This window comes from Miniopterus natalensis, chromosome 15 (assembly GCF_054644295.1).
Source record: "Miniopterus natalensis isolate mMinNat1 chromosome 15, mMinNat1.hap1, whole genome shotgun sequence".
NCBI lineage: Eukaryota > Metazoa > Chordata > Mammalia > Chiroptera > Miniopteridae > Miniopterus > Miniopterus natalensis.
The window spans coordinates 5433030-5446155 of record NC_142095.1 but is presented as its reverse complement, the minus strand read 5'-3'; the positions used below and the strand labels follow the sequence as shown (position 1 = coordinate 5446155).

The following is a 13126-nucleotide window of genomic DNA, read 5'->3' as shown; positions in this document are numbered from 1 at the left end:
TAAGCAACGGCCAGCCTTTACTGCCTTTTCTGAGGAACTCGTCTCGTTGTCAGGAAACCTCGCATTTTTACTCCTCGGGAGGTATTTTGGGAACTGGAAGCTGTGGGGAGGCCTTACAGCTAAGGGCCAACCGCCTTTCGGGAACAGGGGGCTTCTGTTTCTGTCGGGGAGGGAGCCGGGGAGGGCAGGCTGGCTCCACGGTCGGGTCGCAGGCCGACCCTGACGCCCTCCGGCCGTTTCCTCGCCAGCCATGCGGCTGCACCCGCACCTTTCTCTTTTCAACTGAAGGTGCCCAGAAGGCAAATATAAAATATTCATTCAGTGCGTCTGTGGGAAGTGGCTTTTATAGGGGGTTCTCGATGAGCCTGTAGGTTTGTTAGTCAATATTTTATAAACCGGTAAATAAAGAGCACCTTTGGCTGCTGTATTCTAAAGCTCTGGAAAAGCGGGTGTACTTCGGGGGTGCCTCTCACTGGCTGTTTCCCGGTGCAGGGAACCCCTCTGCCGGAAGTGGGATGATTCTGAAGCTAGAATTATAAAGACGTCACACGGACACGCCTTCCTCCACCGCTTTGTGTTGGATGCCATTGTCACTTTGGTTTGACCAAGATGAATCTCATCGAGTGGAAATGCTGGTTCAGAGACCAGCCTCGGTGGTTCTCAAAGTGCCGTCCCCACCCTGGCTGGCGTGGCTCAGTGGTTGAGCATCGACCCATGAACCAGGAGGTCACCAGTTCGATTCCCTGTCAGGGCACATGCCCGGGTTGGCGGCTCGGCCCCCAGTAGGGGGTGTGCAGGAGGGTGCCAGTCGGTGATGCTTCTCTCTCATCGATGTTTCTCTCTCTCTTAAAAAAAAATTTTAAAAATCAAAGTGCGGTCCCTGGACCAGCCCGAGCAGCCTCACCTGGGAGAGGCAGATCCTCAGGGCCTCCCAGACCGCCTGAGTCAAAATCTCTGGGGTTGGGGCCCAGAAATCTGAGCTCTAACAACCCCGCTGGCTGGCTCTGAAGCGTGCTAACGTCCCAGAGCCACTGGCCGCCGGTTTTTCATGCGCACCCTCCACCATCCCGTCTGTGTGAGCACCGGCCCGGCCATAGCGGGCTCCTCGGTGTCACGTCTTCACGTATGTGCTGCCACAGGGAGTGAGACAGTGAGGCTTGTCCCCACTCGACTCCACGAGGTTCGGTTGGGATGGCCAGGAATCCACCTCCTGCCAGCTGGTTTGAGAGATTGCTTCTGGGGCAGGGAGACGGTGTGGAGTGGTGGGAAGTGGGGACTGCACCCGAGAGACCCTGTTCCAGTCCCTGCTCTTCTCCTTGCCTAGCCTTGGCCACGCAGGCGACTTGGCCGGGCTGATGGAGCCTTCGCGGAAGGCGACAAGCGGAGCCAGGCTGTGCTCTGGGGCCACCTGGTGGCGGTCAGCTGCTCTGACTCATGTCGCGAGGACTGTTCCGGGTTGGGCGCTTGATGGGAGCCCCCAGGACAGTGGCCGTGATTCCAGGAACTGCCAGGGTAGCTGGTGCCTGTGTCACTGGCCAGACCTGGAGCGATGACTCTCCTGCCTCCCTGCTCCTCGAGACGAGGTTGCGCGCTGCTTTCTGCCGACCGCACCTTCCCCGCAGCGTGCTTGTGGCAGAAGGTGGGAGCCAGTCACCCCTCGAGTTATCCCCAGATGTGTGCCGTCGCCAGAGATCTTTACGGAATTGTCAGGATAATTGAGATACAACGTAGGTAAAGTGCCCAGCAAGTAGAAAACGCTTCGAAAGTGAAAAGTCCTTTTTCCGTTCCCTGGTGGGAGGAACTGGATCTCACACACACACACACACACACACACACACACACACACACACACACGACCCCGAGTTGGGTGCAATCCCGGGGTGTCATTTCGGTTCCCGGCTCCTGCGCTGCTCCGTGATATTGACGGGGGCGGGTGTGCTTGCACCCCATTCTCTGGTGAGCCCTCCCCATCGCGCCGAACCCCTGAGGAGGTGACAGGGGGCAGTGTGTGGACTTCTCCATAAGAGGCACGTGGCGGGACAGGGACAGACCCGGGCACTAATGACGCAGGGACCTGGGACAGTGTTTTTAAAGGTTTTAAAAACCTTTTTAATACATGAAAGTTCTTGAAACATAGAAGGCAACCAATAGATGTTAGTTTTTCTCTCCCACTGACAAAATACAAACTGAAAAATTTGGATGTGGAATTTGGTGCGGAAACCTAGACGGTCTCTTGAAACCGAAGTGAAAACTGGAGTTTGAGGCCTCCGGAGCAGCCCGCGCTCAGGTCTCTGGGGGAGTCCTCAATTATTATTATTATTTTTTTTTGGGGTAAAGGAAAAGCGGAATCAGCCCCTGAGCCCCTTCCCTGGCCCCTGCACACGGGACTTCTCAGCTCTGGGCACTGGTGGCAAGAGGGTTTGTCTAGCCAGCTGGGCAGTTTTTTAAATGATCAAAGTAATACCTGCTTGCTATTTAAAATTCGGGGAGGTGTAGGAAAGTAAAAGGAAGCAAACAGTGAACACCCCGCAACCCCTGCCATGCTTCCCCCTTTTGATGCAGACGTCTTATGTGTCCACACAGAGGCACCGTCACGTGTGGGCAGATTTCTTTTCCAGTCTTTCATCTTTGAGTTTCTTCTTTGGTTGAAATACACAATTTTTGGATCTTTTTCACTTTTTCATATTATGACATAAGGTTTTTTTTTAAATTAAAAAAGTACTTTTGAGGTTATAAATACATAGTTCTAGGAAAATTTCATCTAGAAACGTGTGAAGCAAAAAGTGAAATTTCTCTCTCATACCATCTGCCCGTGTACCTAATACTACAAAAAAAATTCCAAATATTGAAAGGTGTAAAGTAGTAAGTGAAACTTCCCTTTAATACAACCTACCAGTGCTACATAATACTATATATGTTTTTTAAAAATTTATAAAGTTGAAAGTGGAAGTTCCCTGTAATGCTATCTATCAGTAGCAACCGCTGTTAGTCTTCGTGTGCAATCTTCCAGGTTTTTCTTTTGCATCAGTGGGCTGTGTGTGTGTAAGTCACTGAAATGGAATTGTACTAAAGACATTCGTCCAGCTTGCTTTTTTCACTTACAGATGTATTTTGAATATCTCCCTATAGCATAAACATTCTCCAGTGTCGCTAAAACACTTATTTGAATGGTATTTTAAGCGGCCACATAATATTTTTGCATTTAGATGCACTCTGTTTTATGTAGCCATTCTCTAAGGCTGCCAGTTTAGATCTAAGTAAATATTTATTCCCATTTCAGATTCCTTCCCTCAGCGAAGTCCCAGACTGCCCCACTGAGTCAGAGATAAACATTTTAAAGTTTCCTTTCCAAACAGAGTTTATCGTTTTTACACTCTCATCAGTAAGTACAGAAATATGCCATGGCAACAATCACAAACGACTGTGATCACTTAAAAAAAAAAAAATCTTTGTTGATATCGTAAGTGAAAAAGCTCTTGTTTAATTTGTGTTTCTTTAAACACAAGAGGTTCTGTGCACTGGAATGTGTAACGATCTTCCTCGATGATTTTTGGAACAGAGTTCATCTTCCCTCTCTTAAACCAAAACCAAAAATAATTGCAAGCTCAGATGCCTTCGATCTTCCGCGGCCCCTTCCTGCACCCAGGGCTGGTGTTTTGCCCGTCGGGTCGGAAGCCTCACCTCTGGGAAGTCCTGTGTGGTTTTTAGCGGCCTCCTGGCTTCCTCTAGCGGCCTCCCAGGCAGCTGCAGACTCACCTCCTTTCTCACCACCCCGGCGGGAAATCCTAGAATGAGGTCAAGGAATTAAACCGACATTAAGCTGATGTTCGAGAACCGACATCACTTAGCTGTAAGCACTCATCTTGTTACCCTAGCTTAGCGGAGTCAGGAGATACTGGTGAAGGTTCTAGAGCCTTCTGCAAGCGAGGGAACTAACTTTGAGGGAGGGACAATGTGTGCTTTGTGTAGTTCAGATGCAAAAAATATCGGAAGAGTTGACCAATTTAGAGGACTTTCCTGATAGGTTGTCACCAGCATCCCCTGGAGAACATGTCAGAGGTCATGGTCCCCTACACCCGCGGGAAACAGCTTCGAAAGAGACTGTTGCCCGGGACCCGCCCTTGTGTGTGCCTCTGCCATCCTGCCACCAAACGTCTCGCCACCTTCTCAGTGGGATGGTCCTCGAGCCAGCCCTCGGGTGTCCCGCCGGCAGCGCCTCCCGGGGGGCCGCCTTCGGGCCTCGGCCTGTCCCCCGCCGGGGGCCACCGGCAGCTTTCGGGAACCAGAAGCATGTCGACAGCTGGCATTTTTTCCGTGTTTCTTTCCGCGTAAAGAGATTTTCGCCTTTCTTTTCTGTTTGTTCGCCGCATGGTAACATTTTCTCTTTACCCTGCCCTTGTGTTTTCCCCGTAGGCCGGAAGCTGAGAGGAAAAGCCTTTTATTTTGTCAACGGCAAAGTGTTTTGCGAGGAAGACTTCCTGGTGAGCGTGTCACCCAAGCCTCCCGTCCCCGCGGTCCCGGCTGGAATCGGGGGGCGGCGCATGGAGGGGCCCAGCGGGGGCAGAGGGCCCGTGGTTGCCAGCGCGGGTGGGAAGCCGCACAGCCCAAGAAAGGGGTCCTGACTTCCCTTCTGGAGATGCGTGGGGTGGCCCGTGTTCACGAGCCAAAGGACAAACTGCAGAGCTTTGTGCTTTGAAGGGATTCGAGGGTCCCTTGGCCTGTCCTCTTGTTGCTTCGCCCATTTCTTCCTGCTCCACCCCTCACCCCCCAAAATCCTTCGGTCTGGGATCCAGGCCTTCCCTCTCGTCCCGCCGGCTCTCCGGGCATCCGGCCTCTCCCCTGCACGGACACTCCATCCATGTGCCAGTGGCCCCCAGATTTGAGCTCCAGCCCTGCCAGCTCCTCTGAGGCCGGCTGCTGACACCTCACTGCCCACAGGACAGTCCCCGGGCTGTCCCCAGCTCCTCCCACTCCACTTGCCTGGGCAGGAATGTCGCCTTGCCCTGGGCCCTCATCTGGGAAAACTGTGTCCTAGGTTCCTTCTTGTCCCCTCCTCCTTCCCGTCTGTCCCAGGATGCGGCCGAGCAGTGAGCCTCGAGCCACCGCACCCTGCCTGGGCCTGCTTAGCTGGCCATGCCGGTGTGGCCCAGCCCGCTGGCCTGCTGGCCCTGCACCCGCAGGGTTCAAAGCTTGCACAGAGGAGCCCCCTGCGTGCCGCCAGCCTCCCCTTCCTGCCTTAGCTTGCAGTGACGCAGCTTTCCGAGAACCTCCGTTATCCTCGTGCCCGGCGGGGTGGTGGCGGGGTTCCTCGCCCTGCCTGGGGTTAACTCTCTTTCCTCTCTGCAGTACTCCGGTTTCCAGCAGTCTGCCGACAGGTGTTTTCTCTGTGGCCATCTGATCATGGACATGGTGAGTGGGGTCAGCCAAGCAAGATAAGAGCCCGGGGGGAGGGGGGACATTCAGGGAAAAGAGAGGGGACAGTGTTTCCTAGCCCGACTTGGCCGCAGCAGGTTTTATTGGGAGCAGAGCCCACGCGGCGCACCTTGCTTGCTGCAGCAGAGCCCACGTCGGCCTGTCCGGGTACCCGCGCCCTCAGCCCTCCAGTCCGCGCAGGGCTGCGTTTCCGCTGACCCTCTCTGCTCCGGGCTGGCCCCTCTGATGTTCTGTGATCCCCGCAGCCTCGCAGCCGAGGTACCGCATGGAGCATGCTTTCACTGCAGCATTCTTAGCCACCTAGGAGTCAGGCGCAGATAAGCTCCGTGTCTCCCCCGTGTCCCGCCCGGCTCGGTCTGTCCCTGAGATGAGTTTCTGAGCCAGCGGAACAAGGGGCGAGTTCTCCGCAGCCTGTGTTTGCTGAGCCGCCGGCTCTCCCAGCTTTTCGTGGGCCTCGGTGTCGTTATCTCGGCAGTGGGGTCGGGCTCTCCTTCCTGGTCTCCTTAGAGGGTAAGGCAGCCGGCTTAAGGAATACGGGTTCTCATTCTGCCTCAGGGTCGAGTATTCACCCCTGGAGAGCGGCCTGGAGGATTCCTTTAACATACTGGTCAGAGAAAATGACTGCGTAATTTTTTTTTTAGTTTGGAAGAGCTAAATCCTTTTTTAAGCGGATCCATTAATCCCTTTCAGGAGAAGGGAATTGCTTAATGTTGCTACTTTCTCTTTTTACATTTTTTTTGAGAAATAACTCATGGAGTAAGGGGCATACTTCTTATGTGTGCCGCTGAATGAGTTTTTACACTCGCAGATACCCATGTAAGCAGCACCCAGATTGGGATGTAGATCATAGCCCACATTCCGCGCCCTAGAAAGTTCCTCGCTGGCCTCCTCCCCGTCGAGACCCCCATCCCACAAATGTACCCACTGTCCTGACAACTCACCCCAGATTCGTTTCGCTGGTCCTGGAACGTTGTATAACTGGAATCCTTTGGGGCTGCCTTTTCTCACTTAGAAAAATGTTTTTGAGATTCATTCGCGTTGTTACCTGTGTTGGCCGTTTATTTTCACTGCTAAGTAGAAGTCCATTGTGTGGATATAGCGGTTTATTTGTCCATTTTCCTTCTGGTGGGATTGGGTGGTTTCCAGTTTGGGCTACTTATGAATAAAGCTGCTGTGATGGCAGGTCTTTGATGGACATAAATTCTCCTTTCTGCTGGTCCAGGGGTCCTACTTTGAGAACCACTGACTTCATAGGAAAGATGCGTTATCTCACTGAACAAGAGATTTGGAGGTGGCAGGTCCATGGCGGGTGAATTTGGGTACTCGCTGACGTCACCAAGGATGTTCTTTCTGGCTCTTCTCTCCCCTCCCCTCCCCTCGTGTCCCAGCTCTGTCCTGGCTTCAGGGTGGCCTTTCACAGTTCCAGGTGTCACATCCAGATCAGTGATACTGACAGGAAGAGAGGGTCTGTGGGGCTTTCTTTTCACTGTGTTTAAAAACAACGACACAGAGGCTTTGTTTGTTCTTGGATTTGGGATCATCAGGGGCTGAGTCCCGGCTTATCGTGCAGGGTCAAAGCCGCTTACGAGGAGTTAAGAGGTTTTCTCGAGCTCTGCGTGTTCACGGGGATTTCCTTTCCCCTGTCCGTGTACTCGCTGCTTCCCAGATCCGGGATGGAGCCTTCCGTGGCCTGCTGTGCATCATTTCCTGCACACAGCCCTCACGCTCTCGGGTAGGGAGCCATTTAAATTCCCTGCTGGAGTTTTTATGAATCTGGAGGCGGCCCCCTCCTGTTTATACCTGTGACAGGATTAGCTTTCCCGCCCGGTCACCTCTTGACCTTGGTCCAAGGGAAACTCCGGGTGAGTGTGCCTCGCGTGGTTGTTCACAGTCCCTCCGCCCGACGTTCTCCCTTCCACCGTCCTTTCCTCCCCCCATCCCGCTGAGTCCCAGCCTTGCCCTCTGTGTCCCCAGATCCTGCAGGCCCTGGGGAAGTCCTACCACCCGGGCTGTTTCCGCTGTGTCATCTGTAACGAGTGCTTGGATGGGGTGCCCTTCACCGTGGACTCGGAGAACAAGATCTACTGTGTCCGAGATTACCACAAGTAAGGGGGCCGGGAGCCGCCATGTGGGCCACGCCAGTGACACTCAGCAGAGTGACCGACGGACACCTGCCGAGGCGTGTCTGCCGGCAGCTCGTCCCCTTAGCCCACAGTCCGGCAAAGGCTGAATGGCTTGAAGGGTACAGCGGGGGCCTCGGGAGCTCAGCGGTGTCTGTGCAGACAGGAGCTGATTCAAGAATTATGTCTGTTGAGAAAAGCACACAGATCCATCCACCGGGCCCTGCGGCTCCCGCTCTGCCTGACTGCAGCTGGCCCCCACCCCCGGGTGTGCGTGCGCTGGGCCTGTCCCAGGTCCCAGGAGGGGAGAAAAGTCTGTCTCTATCCTGAGGGGAGTGAGGGGGGCCAGACGTGCTTGTTACCCCTGGGGAGCGAGCCCCTGAAAGGGAGCCAGGCTCTCTCCACACAGGGCTGGAGGAGGCGGGCCTGGGCCGGGGAGGGAGGCTCGGGCAGGCCCAGGCGCGGGTCTCCCGGGAGCTGGGCCTTGCCCTCCAGAAACACAGCTCCTCTGCTCTCCCCTCAGGGTGCTGGCCCCCAAGTGTGCGGCCTGTGGGCTTCCCATCCTCCCACCTGAGGTAAGATGCCCCTTCAGACCCGGGGACTCCCACGACAGGAATCTCCCTGGGGTCATTCGTAGGATCAGTGCTTAGTGTCCTCACCAAGAAGCCCCTTTCTCATTAGCTGGCGTCCCCAGCCCACTGCCCTCCTGTGCCCTGTTTGATCCTATAATCAGGGCAGACTCTCTCACTTAACACTGACTCCTAGACCAGGAGATGAGCAGGTGAGCAAAAGCACGTAGGTGGTTTTTCAGTGTTGACTTCGACATCCCAGAAGGTAGGACTCCGGTCTCTCCATTTCATCCCGTAGGCCAGTGTGTCCTTTCTCCCACCAGTGTTAGTGTCTTCTCCTAAGGCCGCCTGCTGGTTACTCAGAATCCCCTATAAGCACCCCCCCAAGGCATGTGGAGCCCAATGGGCCCCCCCAACTGCTTCTTGTTCTCGCTTTTTCTTGGTCCAGGGCTCAGATGAAACCATCCGTGTCGTGTCCATGGACAGAGACTACCACGTGGAGTGTTACCACTGCGAGGTGGGTCCCTCCCTGCCCAGACCCCCCCAAACCTGTTTGGCATTCCAAGAGGAAAGCAGCTCGGGTGCCTGTGGCAGGAGGCGCTCATTGAGGTTCGGGTGGGGGCTGCCGTCCGGAGCTGATGGAGGAAACGGGGTGGAGCCCGGTTTGTGGGGCCCGGGTAGGAGAGGTTGGAGAGGGTGCACATGTCTGGGCATGAAGGTCTTTACTATTTTCGCCACATCTGTAACTGCCAAGGCCCGAGCCCATGGCGGCTGCGCTGCCTGCAGCTGCAGAGCGGGCGGGTTGTGGGGAGTGTGGGTTTCAGGTCCTGTTTGGGGGTCACGTTGTCAGGCAGGTGTGGGATGTGGGCAGTAGACTCCCTCCCCTCCGGCTCGTAGGCTCTTCTATCTGCCAGGAGCTTCCTTCTCAGCTGAGCCCTGGAAATCATGAAGAAATTCCACCAACCCCCACCACCCTGGAAACAGGGACGTGGCTGGTCGGTGTGAAGGTGGGTGGGGGCCACGCGCCCCCTCTCTGTCCTTGGATCACCCCCAGGCTGAAGGAGCCACTGGTGCCCGGGACTGTTAGGCCAGCCAGGGGTCACCCCCACCGGCCCTTGTGAAGGGCAAAAATGCTTTAAGAGCCGGTGGCCTTTCAACCAGAATTAAGTGGAAGGAGATGAGGCTTATTTTGTGATGCGGGGGGCGGGGGGTTGGGGGGGATGTTGGGAGAAAGGGGTGTGGAGACAGACAGCTCCATCCCATGGCCAGTGCTGAAGACACAGGTGGGAATTGTCGGTGGTGCCCCAGGCGCTGGGGGAAAAGACAAGCCGCTTCTCCACCATCCCCTCCACACATTCCAGGCCAGCGCCCTCCGATGGAAATTTGAGAGCCATAAATTCAGGTCCTGTGTGCCATTTTGTTTTTTAGTGGCCGCATTTAAGAAACAGGTGGGATCCATTTTTGTGATAAAATTTTATTCAACCCATTCTATCCAGAATGTTAGCATTTCAACATGGAGTCACTATAAAAACATTTTTCATGAGCTATTTTACATACTTTTCCCCTCTATGTCTTGGAAATGTGGTGTGTGTTCACACTGACATCATATCACATTTCCAACCAGCCCCATTTCAAGTGCTCGATGGTGACATGTGGCCGGTGGCCTGGGTTTGGGACAGTCAGTCCAGACCTTCCCAGAGGAAAGGGGGGCTGGGTGTTCTGCATTTTCCACCCCTAGAGAACCACCCCCCTGGTTTCAGGGATGCTGGCCTTTGCGTCACTCTTGCAGTTCTTTGGCTTACTACCGCTGGACATTTTTACCTTACCCAGGACTGCGGTCTGGAGCTCAATGACGAGGACGGCCGCCGCTGCTACCCCCTGGAGGACCACCTGTTTTGCCAGCCCTGCCACGTCAAGAGGCTGGAGAAAGGCCCCTCGCCCGCAGCCCTCCCCCAGCACCACTTCTAGCCAGAGCCTCTTACAGACCTTGGGGCAGGGAAGAGAGGCCAGGGCTGCACAGTGACAAATTGCCTGTTGATTCCAGTGGCCCCTGGGTGGAGTTGGGGTGGGGGAAAGGAGGGCATGGCCGGTGAGTGCCTGTGCCTGCGTGCGGCGTCCTTTCCTTTCACCGGTGAGGTCAGCCCTACCTGTCTGGTGTGTGTGTTTTCCAAGGGCCTTTCTCTGCTGGCAGGCGCTCATCAGATTCCTCAGGAAGATTCTGCAGCAGGCTTGTGCCTGTGACAGGAGATTGCATCAGTGCCACTGAACCCTCTGTCCCCTCTGAGGGGAAGGTTTGCACTGAGTGTGTTTCATAATGTCTTCGGGAGGGAGATTTCAGCTGCCGATCCATTCAGCCCTTTCCCTCCCTCCAGGAAAATGCATGGACCTGACCTCCTCCTACACACAAACACACACGAACAGACACACATACACATGCACACCACCACCACACACATACACATACAGGGTGTGTTTTAAGGCCCCCCCCCCCAATTTTCAGCTCTCCTGTAGAAAGGGCTGCAAATTTTAATTGTGTTCTGGTGAGAGGGAAGCCCTAACACGTGCTCTGTATCGTAGGGAGCATTTTCTTTGTAAACCAGAGCCAAGTGCTGAAAATAAGTGAGGCAGGGCGTCCTCCTGTGCCCTGTGCCCTGTTCCCTGACAGCATTCTGTGTGTCCCCCAGATCTTCACTCCCTTGTGGGCAGCCGGGGGCTGGCAGAGATTTGCCCCGTTCTGGCAAAGTGCTCTGGGGCAAAGAACTTGGTGCGGGCGCCAGGCCGCTTTGCCCACCTGTCTGCCCGGTTCCCCTCCCGCGCCCTCCAGGGTCTGTGACCATGGGGTCGCCCCCTTCCGTAGAGGCGTGTCTCAGGATCCCATGTGCCTGTTCAGCCCATGTGACATGGGCTCCGGGTAGTCCGCGCGCGCCCTGAGAGCAGCCCCTCGTGAACGAGGAGTGCGTGTGAGCCTGAGCCAGCGTGGAGGGCGCCTGGGCATAAGTTATTACAGTCATGTCGCGGGTTTCTCGCTTGCCCTGCTCTTGGCACAGGCGTCACGTTGGAAGAAACCGGTATAAGGTACAGCGCTTCTGTCTGCTCTTTTTTTCTTCCTTTTTTAATAGTTTCCCTCCACTTTCAGTCTTCCACACACAAGAATACCTCACAGATAAGGGCGCCCCCAGACCGCGGGCGGGGAGGAGCTGGGCCCTCGCGGTGGGCTCAGGCACCTTTTCTGGGGTTGGGAACATCTGGCTTCACGCCGGCCAGACCCCAGGGTCGGCGCGGTGACCCAAGCCGGAGGTCCGCAGGGACCGGAGCAGATGGAAACCGGGTGCTACTGCCTCACTCAGTCATCACGCTGGCTCCCTTGGGTGGCAGGGGGGCTCAAAGGGCCACACACTGGCAAGATTTCAAGGCAACCCCTGCACCCAAGAGGCAAAGTGCCCTGCATGTCACAGTGCTGAGGCTGGAGGTCAGGACCCCTTCGTATTTCATAAGAAAATATATACATGTATATTTATAAAAGGTTGGCTGGAAGTTGCCCCCTCAGCCTGCAGTGGGGGCCCCATGGCCTTGTCGCAGGAGTGCTGGGGCCATCTTACCACTGCCGGCCGGCTGGGGCATGGCAGCTGGCATCTGCTCTTCGCCTCCTCACTTGGCACTGTGAGCCAGGGGACTGGGTGATTGGGGCTGCAGAGGGTGGTCAGCTGAGCCCTCCGGGGACTCCCAGACTTCCCGCTGGGCCCCGCTTCCCTTCTAGGCCACGTTTTAACTCATTCGGTAGCAGTTGCCTTTAAGAAGCACATAATTGGCACCGTGGATGGTTTCACTTTTTAAAAAATATATTTTCATTGTCCCGGCTGGGCGTGGCCCAGTGGTTGAGCGTCAACCTAGGATCCAGGCGATCAGGGTTCGATTCGCGGTCAGGGCACATGCCCAGGTCGAGGGCTCGATCCCCAGTTGGGGGCGTGCAGGAGGCAGTCGATCAATGACTCATCATTGATGTTTCTAGCTCTCCCTCTCCCTCTCCTTTCCTCTCTGAAATCAATAAAAATATATTTAAAAAAAAATAAAAAAAATATTTTTATTGATATTTAGAGAGAGAGGAAGGGAGAAGGAGAGAGATAAATATTGATGTGAGAGTGAAACCTCCTGCACGCCCTCTGCCAGGCATTTCGCCCACAACCCAGGCATGTGCCCTGACCAGGAATCGAACCAGCAACCTTCCGGTGCATGGGATGACACCCAACCAACTGAGCCACACCGGCCAGGGTGACAGCACATTTTTATTAAATTCATTCTGCTGGGACCCTCTGGCCAGATGTCACGTCAGCGCAGGCTGCGTGCTTTCATCTGTCCCTTTTCTCGGGCTGAGCCTCCTGAAAGCGCGTGAGTGTGCGGGGCTGGGGAAGTGACCCCCCTCTTCCCATCAAGTCTCGCATCTCAGCCTGGCAGGCTGCGGGCAGATGAACCAGCCCATACGTGTCCGCCCGCCTGTGCCAACCCGCGGATGTTTCTGGCCGTGCGGACTCACCTTTGCTCCGCTTCCGAGTCCCGCAGAGTGAAGCAGGTTGCCCGGGAGCCGCTGTCGGGCAGGAGGCCTTTGTTTGCAAGTTGGGTAACTAGTTAGTTAAGTCTGTGATTAACTTTTTAAATGAAATTTTAAAAATAGCCTTGATTGGGGTGATTCAGATCTCACTGCAAATGTGGCATTTTTTTTGGTCATTGACGAGCAATAAGAGAATTACCGGATGAAATCCTAGCAGCCACTTCTCTTGTGATTAGTGTCCCTGAGAGGGTGCCGGGTAGGACTTGTTTTTTTCTGTCCTGCTCAGGCCCTTGCATTTAAGCCATGAGGAGGTGTTCGCCTACCTGGTTATTTTCAACACTCTAAGTTATTAGCCGAATGGAACTGTAATGGGGCTGTACTTATAGGCACCTAGAAGCGCAAGCAGTTGGTAGACCAGGCCGGATGCGGTTGTTGTGAAAGTTGGAGCAAATAGCCCT

At 54.9% G+C, this 13126-nt stretch overlaps 1 protein-coding gene across 1 annotated transcript in view; it reads left to right on the top strand.

Annotated features, from left to right (window-relative positions):
* Window positions 1–12062, top strand: part of LIMD1 (LIM domain containing 1) — a 39317-nt gene extending 27255 nt beyond the window's left edge. The window contains exons 3-8 of the mRNA XM_016196071.2: window positions 4414–4481; window positions 5347–5409; window positions 7408–7538; window positions 8077–8128; window positions 8571–8639; window positions 9953–12062. Coding sequence (XP_016051557.1) covers window positions 4414–4481; window positions 5347–5409; window positions 7408–7538; window positions 8077–8128; window positions 8571–8639; window positions 9953–10090 — 521 coding nt within the window. The 3' untranslated portion in view covers window positions 10091–12062. The remainder of the gene's footprint in view (window positions 1–4413; window positions 4482–5346; window positions 5410–7407; window positions 7539–8076; window positions 8129–8570; window positions 8640–9952) is intronic.
* The last annotated feature ends 1064 nt before the right edge of the window (window positions 12063–13126 follow it).